The sequence below is a fragment of the Trachypithecus francoisi genome, unplaced genomic scaffold (assembly GCF_009764315.1).
Source record: "Trachypithecus francoisi isolate TF-2019V2 unplaced genomic scaffold, Tfra_2.0 Lachesis_group10, whole genome shotgun sequence".
In the NCBI taxonomy this organism is placed as follows: domain Eukaryota; kingdom Metazoa; phylum Chordata; class Mammalia; order Primates; family Cercopithecidae; genus Trachypithecus; species Trachypithecus francoisi.
This window is the reverse complement of record NW_022681455.1, coordinates 83,852,002-83,865,325: the sequence shown is the minus strand read 5'-3', so window position 1 is coordinate 83,865,325 and position 13,324 is coordinate 83,852,002. Positions and strand designations below refer to the sequence as shown.

The following is a 13,324-nucleotide window of genomic DNA, read 5'->3' as shown; positions in this document are numbered from 1 at the left end:
CCTCGTGATCCGCCCGCCTCAGCATCCCAAAGTGCTGGGATTACAGGCGTGAGACACTGTGCCCGGCCAACCTCAGCTAATTTTTGTATTTTTAGTAGAGACTGGGTTTCACCATGTTGGCCAGGCTGGTCTTGAACTCCTGACTTCAGGTAATCCTCCTGCCTCAGCCTCCCAAAGTGCTGGGATTACAGGCATAAGCCACCACGCCTGGCAATTTTTAATTTTTTTTTTTTTTCAAGACGGAGTCTCACTCTGTCGCCCAGGCTGGAGTGCAGTGGCGAGATGTTGGCTCACTGCAAGCTCCACCTCCCGGGTTCACACCATTCTCCTGCCTCTGCCTCCCGAGTAGCTGGCACTGGGACTACAGGCGTCCGCCACCAAGCCTGGCTAATTTTTTGTATTTTTAGTAGAGACGGAATGTCACTGTGTTAGCCAGGATGGTCTTGATCTCCTGACCTCGAGATCCACCTGCCTCGGCCTCCCAAAGTGCTGGGATTACAGGCATGAGTCACCACGCCTGGCCTAATGTTTTTTGTTTAATTATTATATTAATTTTTTTTTTGAGTCAGTGTCTTGCTCCGTTGCCCAGGCTGAAGTGCAGTGGCACAATCTCGGCTCACAGCAAGCTCCGCCTCCTGAGTTCACGCCATTCTCCTGCCCCAGCCTCCTGAGTAGCTGGGACTACAGGTGCCCACCACCACGTGCAGCTAATTTTGTTTGTGTTTTTTAAGTGGAGACGGGGTTTCACCATGTTAGCCAGGATGGTCTCGATCTCCTGACCTCATGATCCACCTGCCTCGGCCTCCCAAAGTGATGGGATTACAGGCATGAGCCAACACGCCGGCCAATTATCATTATTATTATTATTTTTTGAGATGGAGTCTCACTCTGTTGCCCAGGCTGGAGTGTAGTGGTGCGATCTCGATTCACTGCAAACTCTGCCTCCTGGATTTTAAGCGATTCTCCTGCCTCAGCCTCCTGAGTAACTAGGATTGCAGGTGCACGTCACCATGCCCAGCTAATTTTTTGTATTTTTAGTAGAGAAGGAGTTTCACCATGTTGGCCAGGCTGGTCTCGAACTCCTGCCCTCAAGTGATCTGCCCACTCAGCCTCCCAAAGTGCTGGGATTACAGGCATGAGCCACCTCGCCCAGCCATCTTTTTTTTTTTTTTTTTTTTTTTTTTTGAGACGGAGTCTCGCTCTGTCGCCCAGGCTGGAGTGCAGTGGCCGGATCTCAGCTCACTGCAACCTCCGCCTCCCAGGTTCACGCCATTCTCCTGCCTCAGCCTCCCGAGTAGCTGGGACTACAGGCGCCCGCCACCTCGCCCGGCTAATTTTTTGTATTTTTTGGTAGAGACGGGGTTTCACCGTGTTAGCCAGGATGGTCTCGATCTCCTGACCTCGTGATCCCCCGTCTCGGCCTCCCAGAGTGCTGGATTACAGGCTTGAGCCACCGCGCCCGGCCTTTTTTTTTTTTTTTTTTTTTTTTTTTGAGACGAGAGTCTTCCTCTGTCACCCAGGCTGGAGTGCAGTGGCATGATCTTGGCTCACTGCAGCCTCCACCTCCCAGATTCAAGAGATGCACCTGCTTTAGCCTCCCAAGTGGCTGGGACTACAGGTATGTGCCACCACCCCCGGCTAATTTTTTGTATTTTTCGTAGAGATGGGGTTTCACTGTGTTAGCCAGGATGGTCTTGATCTCCTGGCCTCATGATCTGCCTGCCTTGGCCTCCCAAAGTGCTGGGATTACAGGCATAAGCCACCGTGCCCGGACTTATTTTTATTTTTATTTTTTTTGAGACAGGGTCTCACTCTGTCACCCAGGCTGGAGTGCAGTGGTGCAATCATGGCTCACTACAGCCTCCACCTCCCAAAATTAAGTGATTCTCCTGCCTCAGCCCAAGCAGCTGTGACCACAGCCATGTACCACCACACAAGGGTAACTGTTTGTTTTTTGTTGTTGTTGTTGTTTTTCTTTTCTTTTCTTTTCTTTTTTAAGACTGAGTTTTGCTCTTGTTGCCCAGGCTGGAGTGCAATGGCGCGATCTCAGCTCACCACAATCTCAGCCTCCCAGGTTCAAGCGATTCTCCTGCCTCAGCATCCCAAGTAGCTGGGATTACAGGTATGCACCACCACGCCGGGCTAATTTTTGTATTTTAGTAGAGATGGGGCTTCTCCATGTTGGTCAGGCTGGTTTGGAACTCCTGACCTCAGGTGATCCACCCACCTTGGCCTCCCAAAGTGCTGAGATTACAGGCATGAACCACCGTGCCCTGCCTGGCTAATTGTTTTTAAGTTTTTCGTAGAGGCGGGGTTTCACTATGTTGCCCAACCTTCAAACTCCTGGGCTCAAGTTACCCTTCTGCCTCAGCCTCCCAAAGTGCTGGGATTACAGGCATGAGCCACCAGGCCTGGCCTTTAGCAATTCTTTTTTCTTTTCTTTTCTTTTTCCTTCCTTCCTTCCTTCTCTCCCTCCCTCCCTCCTGTTTTTTTTTTTTTTTTTTTTTGAGACAGGGTCTTGCTCTCGGCTCAATGCAACCTCTGCCTTACGGGCTCAAGTGATCTGCCTGCCTTGGCCTCACAAAGTGCTGGGATTACAGGCGTGAGCCACTGCACCTGGCTAATTTTTGTATTTTTAGTAAAGACATGGTTTCACCATGTTGTCCAGGCTGGTCTCGAACTCCTGACCTCAAGTGATCCGCCTGCCTTGGCCTCCCAAATGGTTGGGATGACGGGCATGAGCCACCACGCCCAGCTGCCTGTAGTAATTTCTGACCTTTGGTTTACTCTTCCCCCAGGCCCCTCAGTCTCTGGACAGAGCCCTCCGCACACTCCCAGGATTCCTCTGTGTCTGTAACACATACACAATACCAAACTTCCCAAGGGTAGAAAGCCCAATTTCCATGCATCTCTGAAGTACGCCCGCCTCAGTGTTAACCACAGTGTCCAGGAATAATAATGCAATGTGTCGAACTGAAAGAATCAGGTGGCCTTAAGTACACCACTCACTTCTCATACCTTGGTTTCCTCACCTGTGAAATAGGGATGATGGGCAATGTTATCCCATGGGACTGTGATAAGAAAGACGAGAAAGAAAGACTGTAAAAATTGCGAGCATAGATAACTTGGACCTTGGGAGGCCACCAGTGTTCCTGGGTTTTTAAAGGTTTCTTCTGCTGTAAGGCGGATGCCCTCTGAGCTATGAGGAAAGAGATTCTCCCTCCTTGGCAAGGGAACCCCCACTGATTTCTTTCCTGCCACCGTGAGCCTCAGTTTCCTCCTCTGAGGGGAGGTGTCTGGGGAAAAGGGGCTGGGACACAGGCTATTGCAAATCCTTCCCGGCTGTTTGTCCCTGCAGCCCCAACTCCTGCAGCCATGACTTCCACCAAGCATTAAGGCCATGTTTAGTGCGTAGGGTGTTCCCTCTAAGGTCTGCCCTGCCAGCCTCTACTCCCACCCCAGCCCCATCCCAGGGTGAGTCCAAACAAAGGCTGGCCTCAGGGGATCAGCAGCCGCCGAATCTGAGATAGGGCTTTCCTGGCCCTGCCGGCGGAACCCTGCGAGATGAAGAGTGGCCAGAAGCCCAGGGACCCTCGCGGGCATTGGGGCTCCCAGATGCCCACGCTGCCTGCTCCCACTGGAGACGGGGACAGGGGCGTCATCCCAGCCTCCTTCCTGCTCCCACCGCTGTCCCCTTTTTTCCCCAGGCTGCGGGAGGCAAAGGGTTAAATCCCATAGAGCTGATGCTCTGACTCCAGGCTAGAGGGGCCCGGGAAGCTGGGGTCACTTCCTGCTCCGTCCCAGTCACCCTGAACTGGTCCCCGGGTCCTCAGCCTGGAATCACCCCTTGAGAAGGACCCTAGAGTCCTCGGCGCCCAGTCCGTCCCCCAAGGCAGGGCACTGAAGGGGTTAAGTCCCCTGGGGCTGGATTCTGCCTTCCGGCTTTTCCCAGACCCCAGAGCCGTGAGTTGGGGACGCCTGGGTTCCCGGGGGGTGGCCTGGAGGGCCCGGGACGGCCGCCGGGAAACAATGGGGCCCGGGAGGGGGGGGCTGGGAGCCCGGGCCTGAGCCCCCCACCCGCGCCCGAGGCTGTGGCCAGGGTGGGGGCGGGTGGGGGGCGCGGAGGGCCGAGGATTCTGGGAAGCGCGGGGGTCGGCGGCGGGGGAGGGGAGCCTGGGGATTCTGGGAAGAGGGATCGGCTGGGGCCGGGGGCCGGCGCTGCCAGCGCAGCCCTGGAGGAACCTGGCAGTGCTTGAAGGAGCCGGGACCCCGGGGGCCAGGGTGGGGGCGGATGCCCAGGCTCTGGATCAGCAGCGGGACAGGGGTCGCGGCTCCGGGGGAGCAGAAGCCCGGGGCCGACGGTGCAGGCGGTGGGGGGACCGGGCCAGGCGGCCGCATTCCCGCCGCCTCCATGTCAGGGTCACCCTGGGCCGTTCCCCACATTTCTCGGGAGGCGGCTCCTCCTTCCCTCCCTCTGCAGCAGGGCCATCGCGAGGTCTCAGGCTGGCGCGCCTGGCGCCTGGGCTCCCAGCGACTCGGCCTCCCTCAGTCTTCCCACGTCCATGCTCTGTGTCGGCCCTGTCATTAACCCTTTCCCTCCTACTCTGGACCACTGGGGGAGAATTTTTTGGAGACCATCGAGGTCCACAAGCTCCTACCTGTCCGCAGCAAACACAGCAGGGCATCCTTCCCGGACCGGACATCAGGCAGCCCCCAGTGTGGCAGAGGTCTCCACTTCCACCACCCCAAAGACACTTACAGGCGGGGAGGGGGGATTCTCGGAGCTTAAGGAGCTGCAGAGATGAAGAAATTAATTTACTTCCTAAACGCTAACTTCTGTCTCTCCTACCGCTCTTTGGCAGGGTGCAGCCAGTCTTGCTTCACCTTGGTCACCTCTTGGCTGCCTCCTGCCATGTCTCCCTTGGCCCACTGCCCCTGTGCATACAGCGCCCACCCCACACAGCCATCTAAAGTTTCCAGGCCCCACCCAGGGATTCTCTGAAGGGTGTAAATGGTGTGGGACCTCCTTCTAGTGCTTTGTTCATGTGGCCCCGTTCCCTCATCCTGGACTCATCTCACCATTTTTGGAGTGACAGCTGGCTGTTTTTTTGTTTGTTTGTTTGTTTGTTTTTACCAGGGGGCCACTTGGAACTCCTGCTCCTTTGCTGCCATCCCCTTGCAAACTGATCTTTAAGGCATTAAACCAAATAGGTGTTCCAGGGGCCAGGGACATCTCATTCATTCATTCATTGATTCATTCATTGATTCATTCATTCATTCAACAACGTTCCTGGAGCACCTATTCGGTGCCAGGCGCAGTCCTAGGCTTGGGAAACAGCCTCAACAAAGCAGAACAGAAGGAGTAGAAGGAGGGTCCAGGCGGGAGTGGGAATAGGAGGGCTTTGGTGAGGAGTATGGTTCCAGCTCATGGGTGCAGACCAGCAGGCCTAGTCCCTGGGTGCAACTCCTCCTTTTCTAGACTGGGAACCCTCTGGGTCCTAGGAATTTCTCCAGCCTATTCTCACTGCCGGCAGGCTCCCCATGAGCTGTCCTCATCACCTGTTTCCTGCCAGCCTCCCACGAGCATGAGTCTCACATGACTCCCAAGGTCACCTCGTGCTCTAAGAGACAGGGGTGAGCCAGACACGGAGCCCTGCTTTTGTCATCTTAGCTCTGCCACTTCCCAGCCTTGACCTTGGAGAGGTCTCCCCAGGCGTTGATGTACTAATCTGTAAAATGGACAGCCAGATTTCTGGGTCTCCTCACCATGCTGTGGGAGGACTGGGTGAAAGAAATGACACCATGGCAGGTGCTGGGTCCGCTGCAGGTGTTCACACAAGCATCCATTCTCCCCTTCTCCTTACTTTTTCTCTTCCTCTGGGCGGTTCCTGCAGATGCTCCTGGCCGCTTTAAACTGCCCCTCCCCCCACCTCCAGCCTGACCTTCTTTCTGTGCTTGGATAACGGGAGAGTGCCCCAGTCCTTTTAGAGGGCCCCTGTCTCCTCTGGGAAACTGGGGTGCTTTTTAACCCTTTAAGTGTCTCCAGCAGCCTGCGTTCACTCTGGGGCACAGAAAAGTTTATTGGTCTCAATTAGCAGCCCCATTAGGAGGAAAATTAGAGTCTTAATGAGCTTCCTCTGATTAGCAAATAACAGGTTTCTCAGCCTCTGGGCATCTTAGGTGTGGGGTGAAAACCTCCTTCCCCTGTGGATGTCAGAGACAGTTCCAGCCCCCAGTCTGGGTTCAAAGGTTTATGAGTGATGAGTTTTTAATTACGCTCTTAAATTCACCTGCTTGCTTAGTTGTGCTCTTAAGATCTGGAGCCAGAATCAGGCCTGCAGGGGAAGGGGGCCACAGCAAGAACTCGTGCCCAGAAAAAATGGGGTTGGAGGACAGTGAAGCTCACACAAGGAGGAATGGGGTGGGGCAGGGCGGGAGTGAGGTTCAGGGGGAATAAAGCAAAGTGTGAAATCAGCTCCCAGTGTGCGCTCATCGCTCTCTTCCCCCGCAGGGTCCCTGGAACACTGCAGTCCTGAGCTCTGGGATGGAGCCCGAGACTGCGCTGTGGGGCCCGGATCTGCAGGGTCCGGAACAGAGCCCCAACGATGCTCACAGAGGTGAGGGGCACAAGAAGGGGCTGCGGTCCCGGCAAGACGGTGGCCCCGGCTCAGGGAGGGGCCTGGACTCTGGGGGACACCCAGGGGAGGGAAGAGAGACCAGACCCCGTGTTCTGAAAGGGGCTGGGGGCTGGAGACTCCCTTTCTCTCTGTAGGTGCCGAGAGTGAAAACGAAGAGGAGAGCCCTCGGCAGGAAAGTTCTGGGGAGGAGATCATCATGGGAGACCCGGCTCAGAGTCCAGAATCCAAGGACTCCATAGAGATGTCCCTGGAGAGACCCTCCCAGGACCCCTCTGTCACCCAGAACCCCCCAACCCTACTGGCTCACTCCAACCCCTTGGACCACCAGACCCCCCTGGAACCCCCAGCCCCGGAGGTTGTCCCTACCCCATCTGACTGGACCAAGGCCTGCGAGGCCAGCTGGCAGTGGGGCGCTCTCACCACATGGAACAGCCCCCCCGTCGTCCCCGCCAACGAGCCCAGCCTGCGGGAGCTGGTGCAGGGCCGCCCGGCGGGGGCGGAAAAGCCCTACATCTGCAACGAGTGCGGCAAGAGCTTCAGCCAGTGGTCCAAGCTGCTGCGGCACCAGCGCATCCACACGGGAGAGCGGCCCAACACCTGCTCAGAGTGCGGCAAGAGCTTCACGCAGAGCTCGCACCTGGTGCAGCACCAGCGCACGCACACCGGCGAGAAGCCCTACAAGTGCCCCGACTGCGGCAAGTGCTTCAGCTGGAGCTCCAACCTGGTGCAGCACCAGCGCACGCACACGGGAGAGAAGCCCTACAAGTGCACAGAGTGCGAGAAGGCCTTCACCCAGAGCACCAACCTCATCAAGCACCAGCGATCCCACACCGGCGAGAAGCCCTACAAGTGCGGCGAGTGCCGCCGGGCTTTCTACCGCAGCTCGGACCTCATCCAGCACCAGGCCACGCACACGGGGGAGAAACCCTACAAGTGCCCCGAGTGCGGGAAGCGCTTCGGTCAGAACCACAACCTCCTCAAGCACCAGAAGATCCACGCGGGCGAGAAACCATACCGCTGCACCGAGTGCGGGAAGAGCTTCATCCAGAGCTCGGAGCTGACCCAGCACCAGCGCACGCACACAGGCGAGAAGCCCTACGAGTGCCTGGAGTGCGGCAAGAGCTTCGGCCACAGCTCCACCCTCATCAAGCACCAGCGGACTCACCTGCGCGAGGACCCGTTCAAGTGCCCGGTGTGCGGCAAGACTTTCACCCTGAGCGCCACCCTGCTGCGGCACCAGCGCACTCACACGGGCGAGCGGCCCTACAAGTGCCCCGAGTGCGGCAAGAGCTTCAGCGTCAGCTCTAACCTCATCAACCACCAGCGCATCCACCGCGGCGAGCGGCCCTACATCTGCGCCGACTGCGGCAAGAGCTTCATCATGAGCTCCACCCTCATCCGCCACCAGCGCATCCACACCGGCGAGAAGCCCTACAAGTGCTCCGACTGCGGCAAGAGCTTCATCCGCAGCTCCCACCTTATCCAGCATCGCCGCACGCACACCGGCGAGAAGCCCTACAAGTGCCCCGAGTGTGGCAAGAGCTTCAGCCAGAGCTCCAACCTCATCACCCACGTCCGCACGCACATGGACGAGAACCTGTTCGTGTGCTCCGACTGCGGGAAGGCCTTCCTGGAAGCCCACGAGCTGGAGCAGCACCGGGTGATCCATGAGAGGGGGAAGACCCCAGCGCGGAGGGCCCAGGGCGACGCCCTGCTGGGGCTCGGGGACCCCTCCCTGCTGACCCCGCCGCCGGGAGCCAAGCCGCACAAGTGTCTCGTGTGCGGAAAGGGCTTCAACGACGAGGGCATCTTCATGCAACATCAAAGGATCCATATCGGAGAAAACCCCTACAAAAATGCAGACGGCCTCATCGCACACCCAGCCCCCAAACCTCCTCAGTTACGATCCCCGAGGCTCCCTTTCCGAGGGAATTCCTACCCCGGGGCTGCGGAGGGCAGAGCCGACGCCCCGGGACAGCCCCTTAAGCCGCCAGAGGGTCAGGAGGGCTTCAGCCAGAGGCGGGGGCTGCTGTCCTCCAAGACCTACATCTGCTCCCACTGCGGAGAGAGCTTCCTGGATCGCTCTGTGCTCCTCCAGCATCAGCTCACCCACGGCAACGAAAAGCCCTTTCTCTTTCCTGATTATAGGATTGGCCTAGGGGAAAGCGCAGGCCCCAGCCCCTTCCTAAGTGGGAAGCCCTTTAAATGCCCTGAATGCAAACAAAGCTTTGGCCTCAGCTCTGAGCTGTTACTGCACCAGAAAGTCCATGCAGGCGGGAAGAGCTCCCAGAAGAGTACAGAGCTGGGGAAGAGCTCTTCCGTCCTCCTGGAGCATCTCAGGAGCCCCCTGGGGGCCAGACCCTACAGCTGCTCAGATTGCGGGGCCTCCTTCCTCGACCGCATGGCCCTCACCCGGCACCAAGAAACCCACACCCAGGAAAAGTCCCCCAGTCCCGAGGACCCCCCTCCAGAGGCAGCCACCCTGTCCACAGGCCAGGAAGGTGAGGGGGAAGCCCCTACCCCCACGGGGAGCAGCAGCCATGGGGAAGGGGAAGAAGGGGAAAGCCCCAAAACCCGAGTGGAAGAAAAGCCCTATCTGTGCCCCGAGTGTGGAGACGGCTTCACAGAAGTCGCGGCCCTCCTGCTCCATAGGAGCTGCCACCCAGGTGTCTCCCTGTGAAATGGGTCTGGAGACCAGGGGCCTCGCTCTCTTCAGAGAGGAACACTGGATTTTTTTCCCCAAAAATAATTACATGGGGAAGGGAGGATAACCCTATCAGATGGTAGTGGAGTGGAGGAGAAAGAACCCTGGGAAAAAAATAGTGCTTTTACATCAGTGATGAGAAACCCTATAAAATTGTTGGTGGGAAGCACTTATAAGGCAGTAGAGAAAAACTGTTGGGTTAGAAGCCCTATAAATATGTAGGAAAAAAAAGCCCTTTAAGTCTGTAGCAGAAAAACCCTATAAACTATAGTGGATAAGAGCCCTATTAATTGTAGGAAGAGGTCCCAATATGTCTCTGAACAACCCTATAAAACTGTATCAAAATCTTTAGGAAAATCCTGTAGGGTCGGGGAAGTGCTGCGATGGCACTGACCCGGGAGGAGCGACCCTCAGAAGGTGCAGAAAACACCTCTCCTTCGCTGTTCCACAGGGTTCTCTCCCAGCGGCCCTGGACAGTTCCAGCTGGGGGAGTGCTGTGGGAACTGTGTGGAACTGCAAAGGAAGAAAACAGGAGAAAAATAAGTGACCAGGAGCTCTGGAGCCCCCAGAGGAGATAAGACAGAGACTAGGAAGGGAAGGTCCTGTTCACTGCACTGGGGTTCCTTGGGGTTTGAGGCCAATGTTAGATGAATTGTGTGTGTTAGGGAAAGAGGCCTGTGGAATCCCTTATCAAAAAGAACCCCAAAATGGGGAAGAAAAAACAAATTGGCAAGCCCTTTTAAAGGCTGAAGTTTGGGGTGCAGAAACATGGTCAGTATGAGAATACTGAGAAACCACCACAAAAATTAGGGGGAAGCAGGGGTCAGTTCCTGTTAGATTACTTTGAGGGGAGCAAACCAAGGTGGGGAAACTGCTCACATGGAACCTAGCTAACTCCAGGCCCCTTCGTGCTTCCGGGAGCTTGTGAAACTGCAAGTTGCAGGCAGGTCCCAGCTCTCAGGCTGCAAGGGTTCTCCCCATACCAGGCAGGACCACCCTTTCTACCTGCCCAGCCAGGGACTTCTACTCTGCAAGGCCTCCAGGGATGGCGGTTGCCTCCCACCACATTCTCAGGTCTCACCGTCAGGAGGTTTTTCCTGAAATCTAACTGCCGCCAGTGGCAGCTCATTTCCTCGAATTCTGTCCTCAGTGAAGAGGGAGAACCGCTGCTAGTCAGACCTCCAAAGAATAAAGCCCTTCAGAGACTTAGGGCCTGCATGTGGGCCTCCCTAGCCTTCTCCAAGTCAGCAGGGCCACAGAATTCCTTAGAAAGCTTTGATTAGCCAGCAACTTGATTTTAAACTTTAGCCATTCATCTTTGTTGGTAGCAAGGCTGCCTTGCAGGATAAGGCAGCCACCCTGGTGGGGATCCAGGCATCCCACGGACTGAGCCACAGGTCCCGGAAGAGTCCGCAGAGGCCGTACCACCCTCCTCACCCTGGTACCTGGAGCCCTCCAGGGTTGTGATGATCCAGCCCAATCTCAGCTGTGGGATGGATGGGAGGGATTCCATCCATTTGGCTCTTCTCCTCCTTAGCCAGAAACCTTCAGAGGGAAACAGAAGGATGAGAAAAGCTCCCTTGCCAGGCCCATCTCACCTCCCACACCACACAGTTACATGTTCATAAACTCAGCCAAGCCTGCTCACAGGCCTGGGCGTATGTGGCTGGGGAGAGACTGCTGCCCTGTGAGATGGTGGAAGAGAGAAAACTCTTGAATGAAACATCTGTAACAAGAATCCCATTCCCTAATCCTGGAGACCCCTTCAAAAGGAGAGGACTCTGCTCAGCGCTGGGTCGGAAAGGAAGTGCAGGCCAACCCCAATAGTGCGCTATCCTGGAGTAAGAGGACTGAGATGCCAGCTGCGGGGCCTGTCAGGAGTCGTGTCTCAGACAGGGGTGACCGGGATTTTTGCAAAGCTGTGGAAGAGACCTCTAATTCTATGACCTAAAGGTTCACACAACCTTTATGCAAATCCTTCCTCCTTCATCTATCCTGGCCCCAGCTGAATGATCCTAACATTTAAAAGGATTGAAATCTCAAACATTGCGGGAGGAAAACGCCAGTCCTGCTGGGGAGAGGGAGAAGGCAGGCCTCAGGATTGTGCAGAGAACCTTGTTGCCATCTGCGTAACGCCCCAGCCTACCCAAGTGCCAGGAAGGGAAGCACTACTGAGGGAGGGGCTGCCTGTGGGTCTCCCTAACAGAATGCCGATGAAGGGGTGTCCCTGTAAGACTGAGAAGTCCGTCAAGTCTAAGCAGATTTCCCCGCCCCCCAAGATGGTAGCAGAAACTGAAGTTGTAGAGACAAACCCCTCGCAAAGCCAGAAGCAGATGCCCTCAGAAACGGGCCTAAGGAATCTCCCCAGAAGAGAACTGAGGAGCAGCTTTTGGGGCTCAGAGGCCAGTCCGAGGGGAGGCAGGCGGTGTGGCCGAAGGCCGGCGCAGGCCTGTTTCGGACAAGGGTGTAGCATATGTAGTAGGATGCTCGCATGTTGTAGGGATGGGTGAGGGCTTAAGGGGCTTGGCTCTGGTACGGGATGGATGATGTGAGCACAGTTCGCGGGGTCAGGCATTTTGCAGTAAGAAAGGGGCAGGGTCGGAGACCTCTGGGGTGTGGCCTGTTCTTTCTTGCCTACCTCCCCAAGCTCCTTTAACCAGGCGCTTCCCTCCCAGAGTGAGCTACGTCTCGGGAGGATCGAAGCAGGGAGGTGGCAGTGGCTAGAGTTGCTCAAATCGGCTCAGATGAAGGCCCAGAGGTCAAAGCATTTGCCCACCAGAACTGAGTCTGGAAGGCACTGTGCAGCCAAACCCTCTTGTCCAATCACATGCAGACCCCAGGCCCCTCAGAAACGCCCTGGTGGAGGGAGGAGCCCAACAGATAGGGTCAGGGAGTCAGTGGGGAAAGCAGAGGGGAGAGCTTAGAGTGAAACTCGAAACTGCTGTGGACATGGAGGTCAGATGGGAACTTGGAACTGGGCATGAATCCTGAATGGTGGGGAAACTTGAAGCCATCACAGCCAAGAGGTGGGGTTCCGTGACCCGTCCTGAGGTCAGCAGCTCCCAGACTCCTTTGCCCCCACTAGGGAAGCCCCAGTCACCTGATTTGTCCCCTTGGAGTGAAGAGAGGCCCCACTTTTGAGTGTTGTGTGTCCAAAACAGTGTTGTGTCACCGGTGGTCATGTTGCTTAGTTGAAGAGAATAAAGGGAATAAGATTTCCTGGGTGTTTCTTGTTTTTTATTTCAGCCTAGAGTGAGCTGAAAGAGCATGGCCTCACCTTAAGCCGGAGCCCAGGAGTGACTGCAAAAGCTCAGGCCAGCCCCAGGCCCACCCTTCACCCAGGGGCCCTAAAATCCCCATCCAGTGCTGGCTTGTGGGAAGCTGAGGAGTTGATGAAGTTTTAAGCTGCACACCCTTGGTATGGAGAGGGATGAATCTGATGAGATGGCAGCAGAGCCAAGCTGTCCTCATCAGTGCCTGGCCTCCCCACCAGCAAGACTACTGTAGAGTGGCCACCTGGTGACTCTGGCGCTGGCCAGCTCAGGCCTAGCCGTGCAGCCCCAGGGAGGCCTCTCTGGCCACCATACCTGCACCCTGCCACGGGGAAGTTCTGAGGATCTAGTTTCAGAAGCTGGCATCCAACACTCCTGGTTCACTTGGGGACCCTGGGAGAGGTGGGTGGAGACCTGGCTTGTCATCTCACTCCCAGGATGTCAGCCCTTGTGCCCTCACTGTGTGGAGAGGCTGAGGCTCAGAGAAGGGCAGCCACTTGCCCAAGATCCACAGTAAGTCCATGAAGGAAACCAGAATGGCCAGGAACTCAAGCATGTTTTGCACCCACTCTATCCCAATGTCAGGCCTGCCTCAGTGCTCAGTCTCCTGGGCCCTGGGCCTGGCCATAGAGGGTTGAGGGGGGATCCTGCCCCAGGCAAGAAGTGTCTCCGCACCTTTCCTGTACCCCTCTGATCACACCCCAGGGCAG

General features: G+C 56.4%; 1 protein-coding gene across 1 annotated transcript; it reads left to right on the top strand.

Annotated features, from left to right (window-relative positions):
- The first annotated feature begins 3,771 nt into the window (after positions 1-3,771).
- ZNF629 (zinc finger protein 629) lies at positions 3,772-12,562 on the top strand. Its single transcript, XM_033218148.1, has 3 exons — positions 3,772-3,963; positions 6,512-6,617; positions 6,773-12,562. Exons 2-3 carry the CDS (start codon positions 6,545-6,547, stop codon positions 9,316-9,318), a joined length of 2,619 nt encoding a protein of 872 aa, XP_033074039.1. The 5' UTR covers positions 3,772-3,963; positions 6,512-6,544; the 3' UTR covers positions 9,319-12,562.
- Positions 12,563-13,324: the final 762 nt, after the last annotated feature.

Excerpts from the sequence above, each read along its gene's own strand:
- ZNF629 (XM_033218148.1), top strand. The coding sequence starts at position 6,545 with ATGGAGCCCGAGACTGCGCTGTGGGGCCCGGATCTGCAGGGTCCGGAA. Across the intron at positions 6,618-6,772 it reads CCCCAACGATGCTCACAGAG|GTGCCGAGAGTGAAAACGAA; the intron begins GTGAGGGGCACA and ends TTCTCTCTGTAG.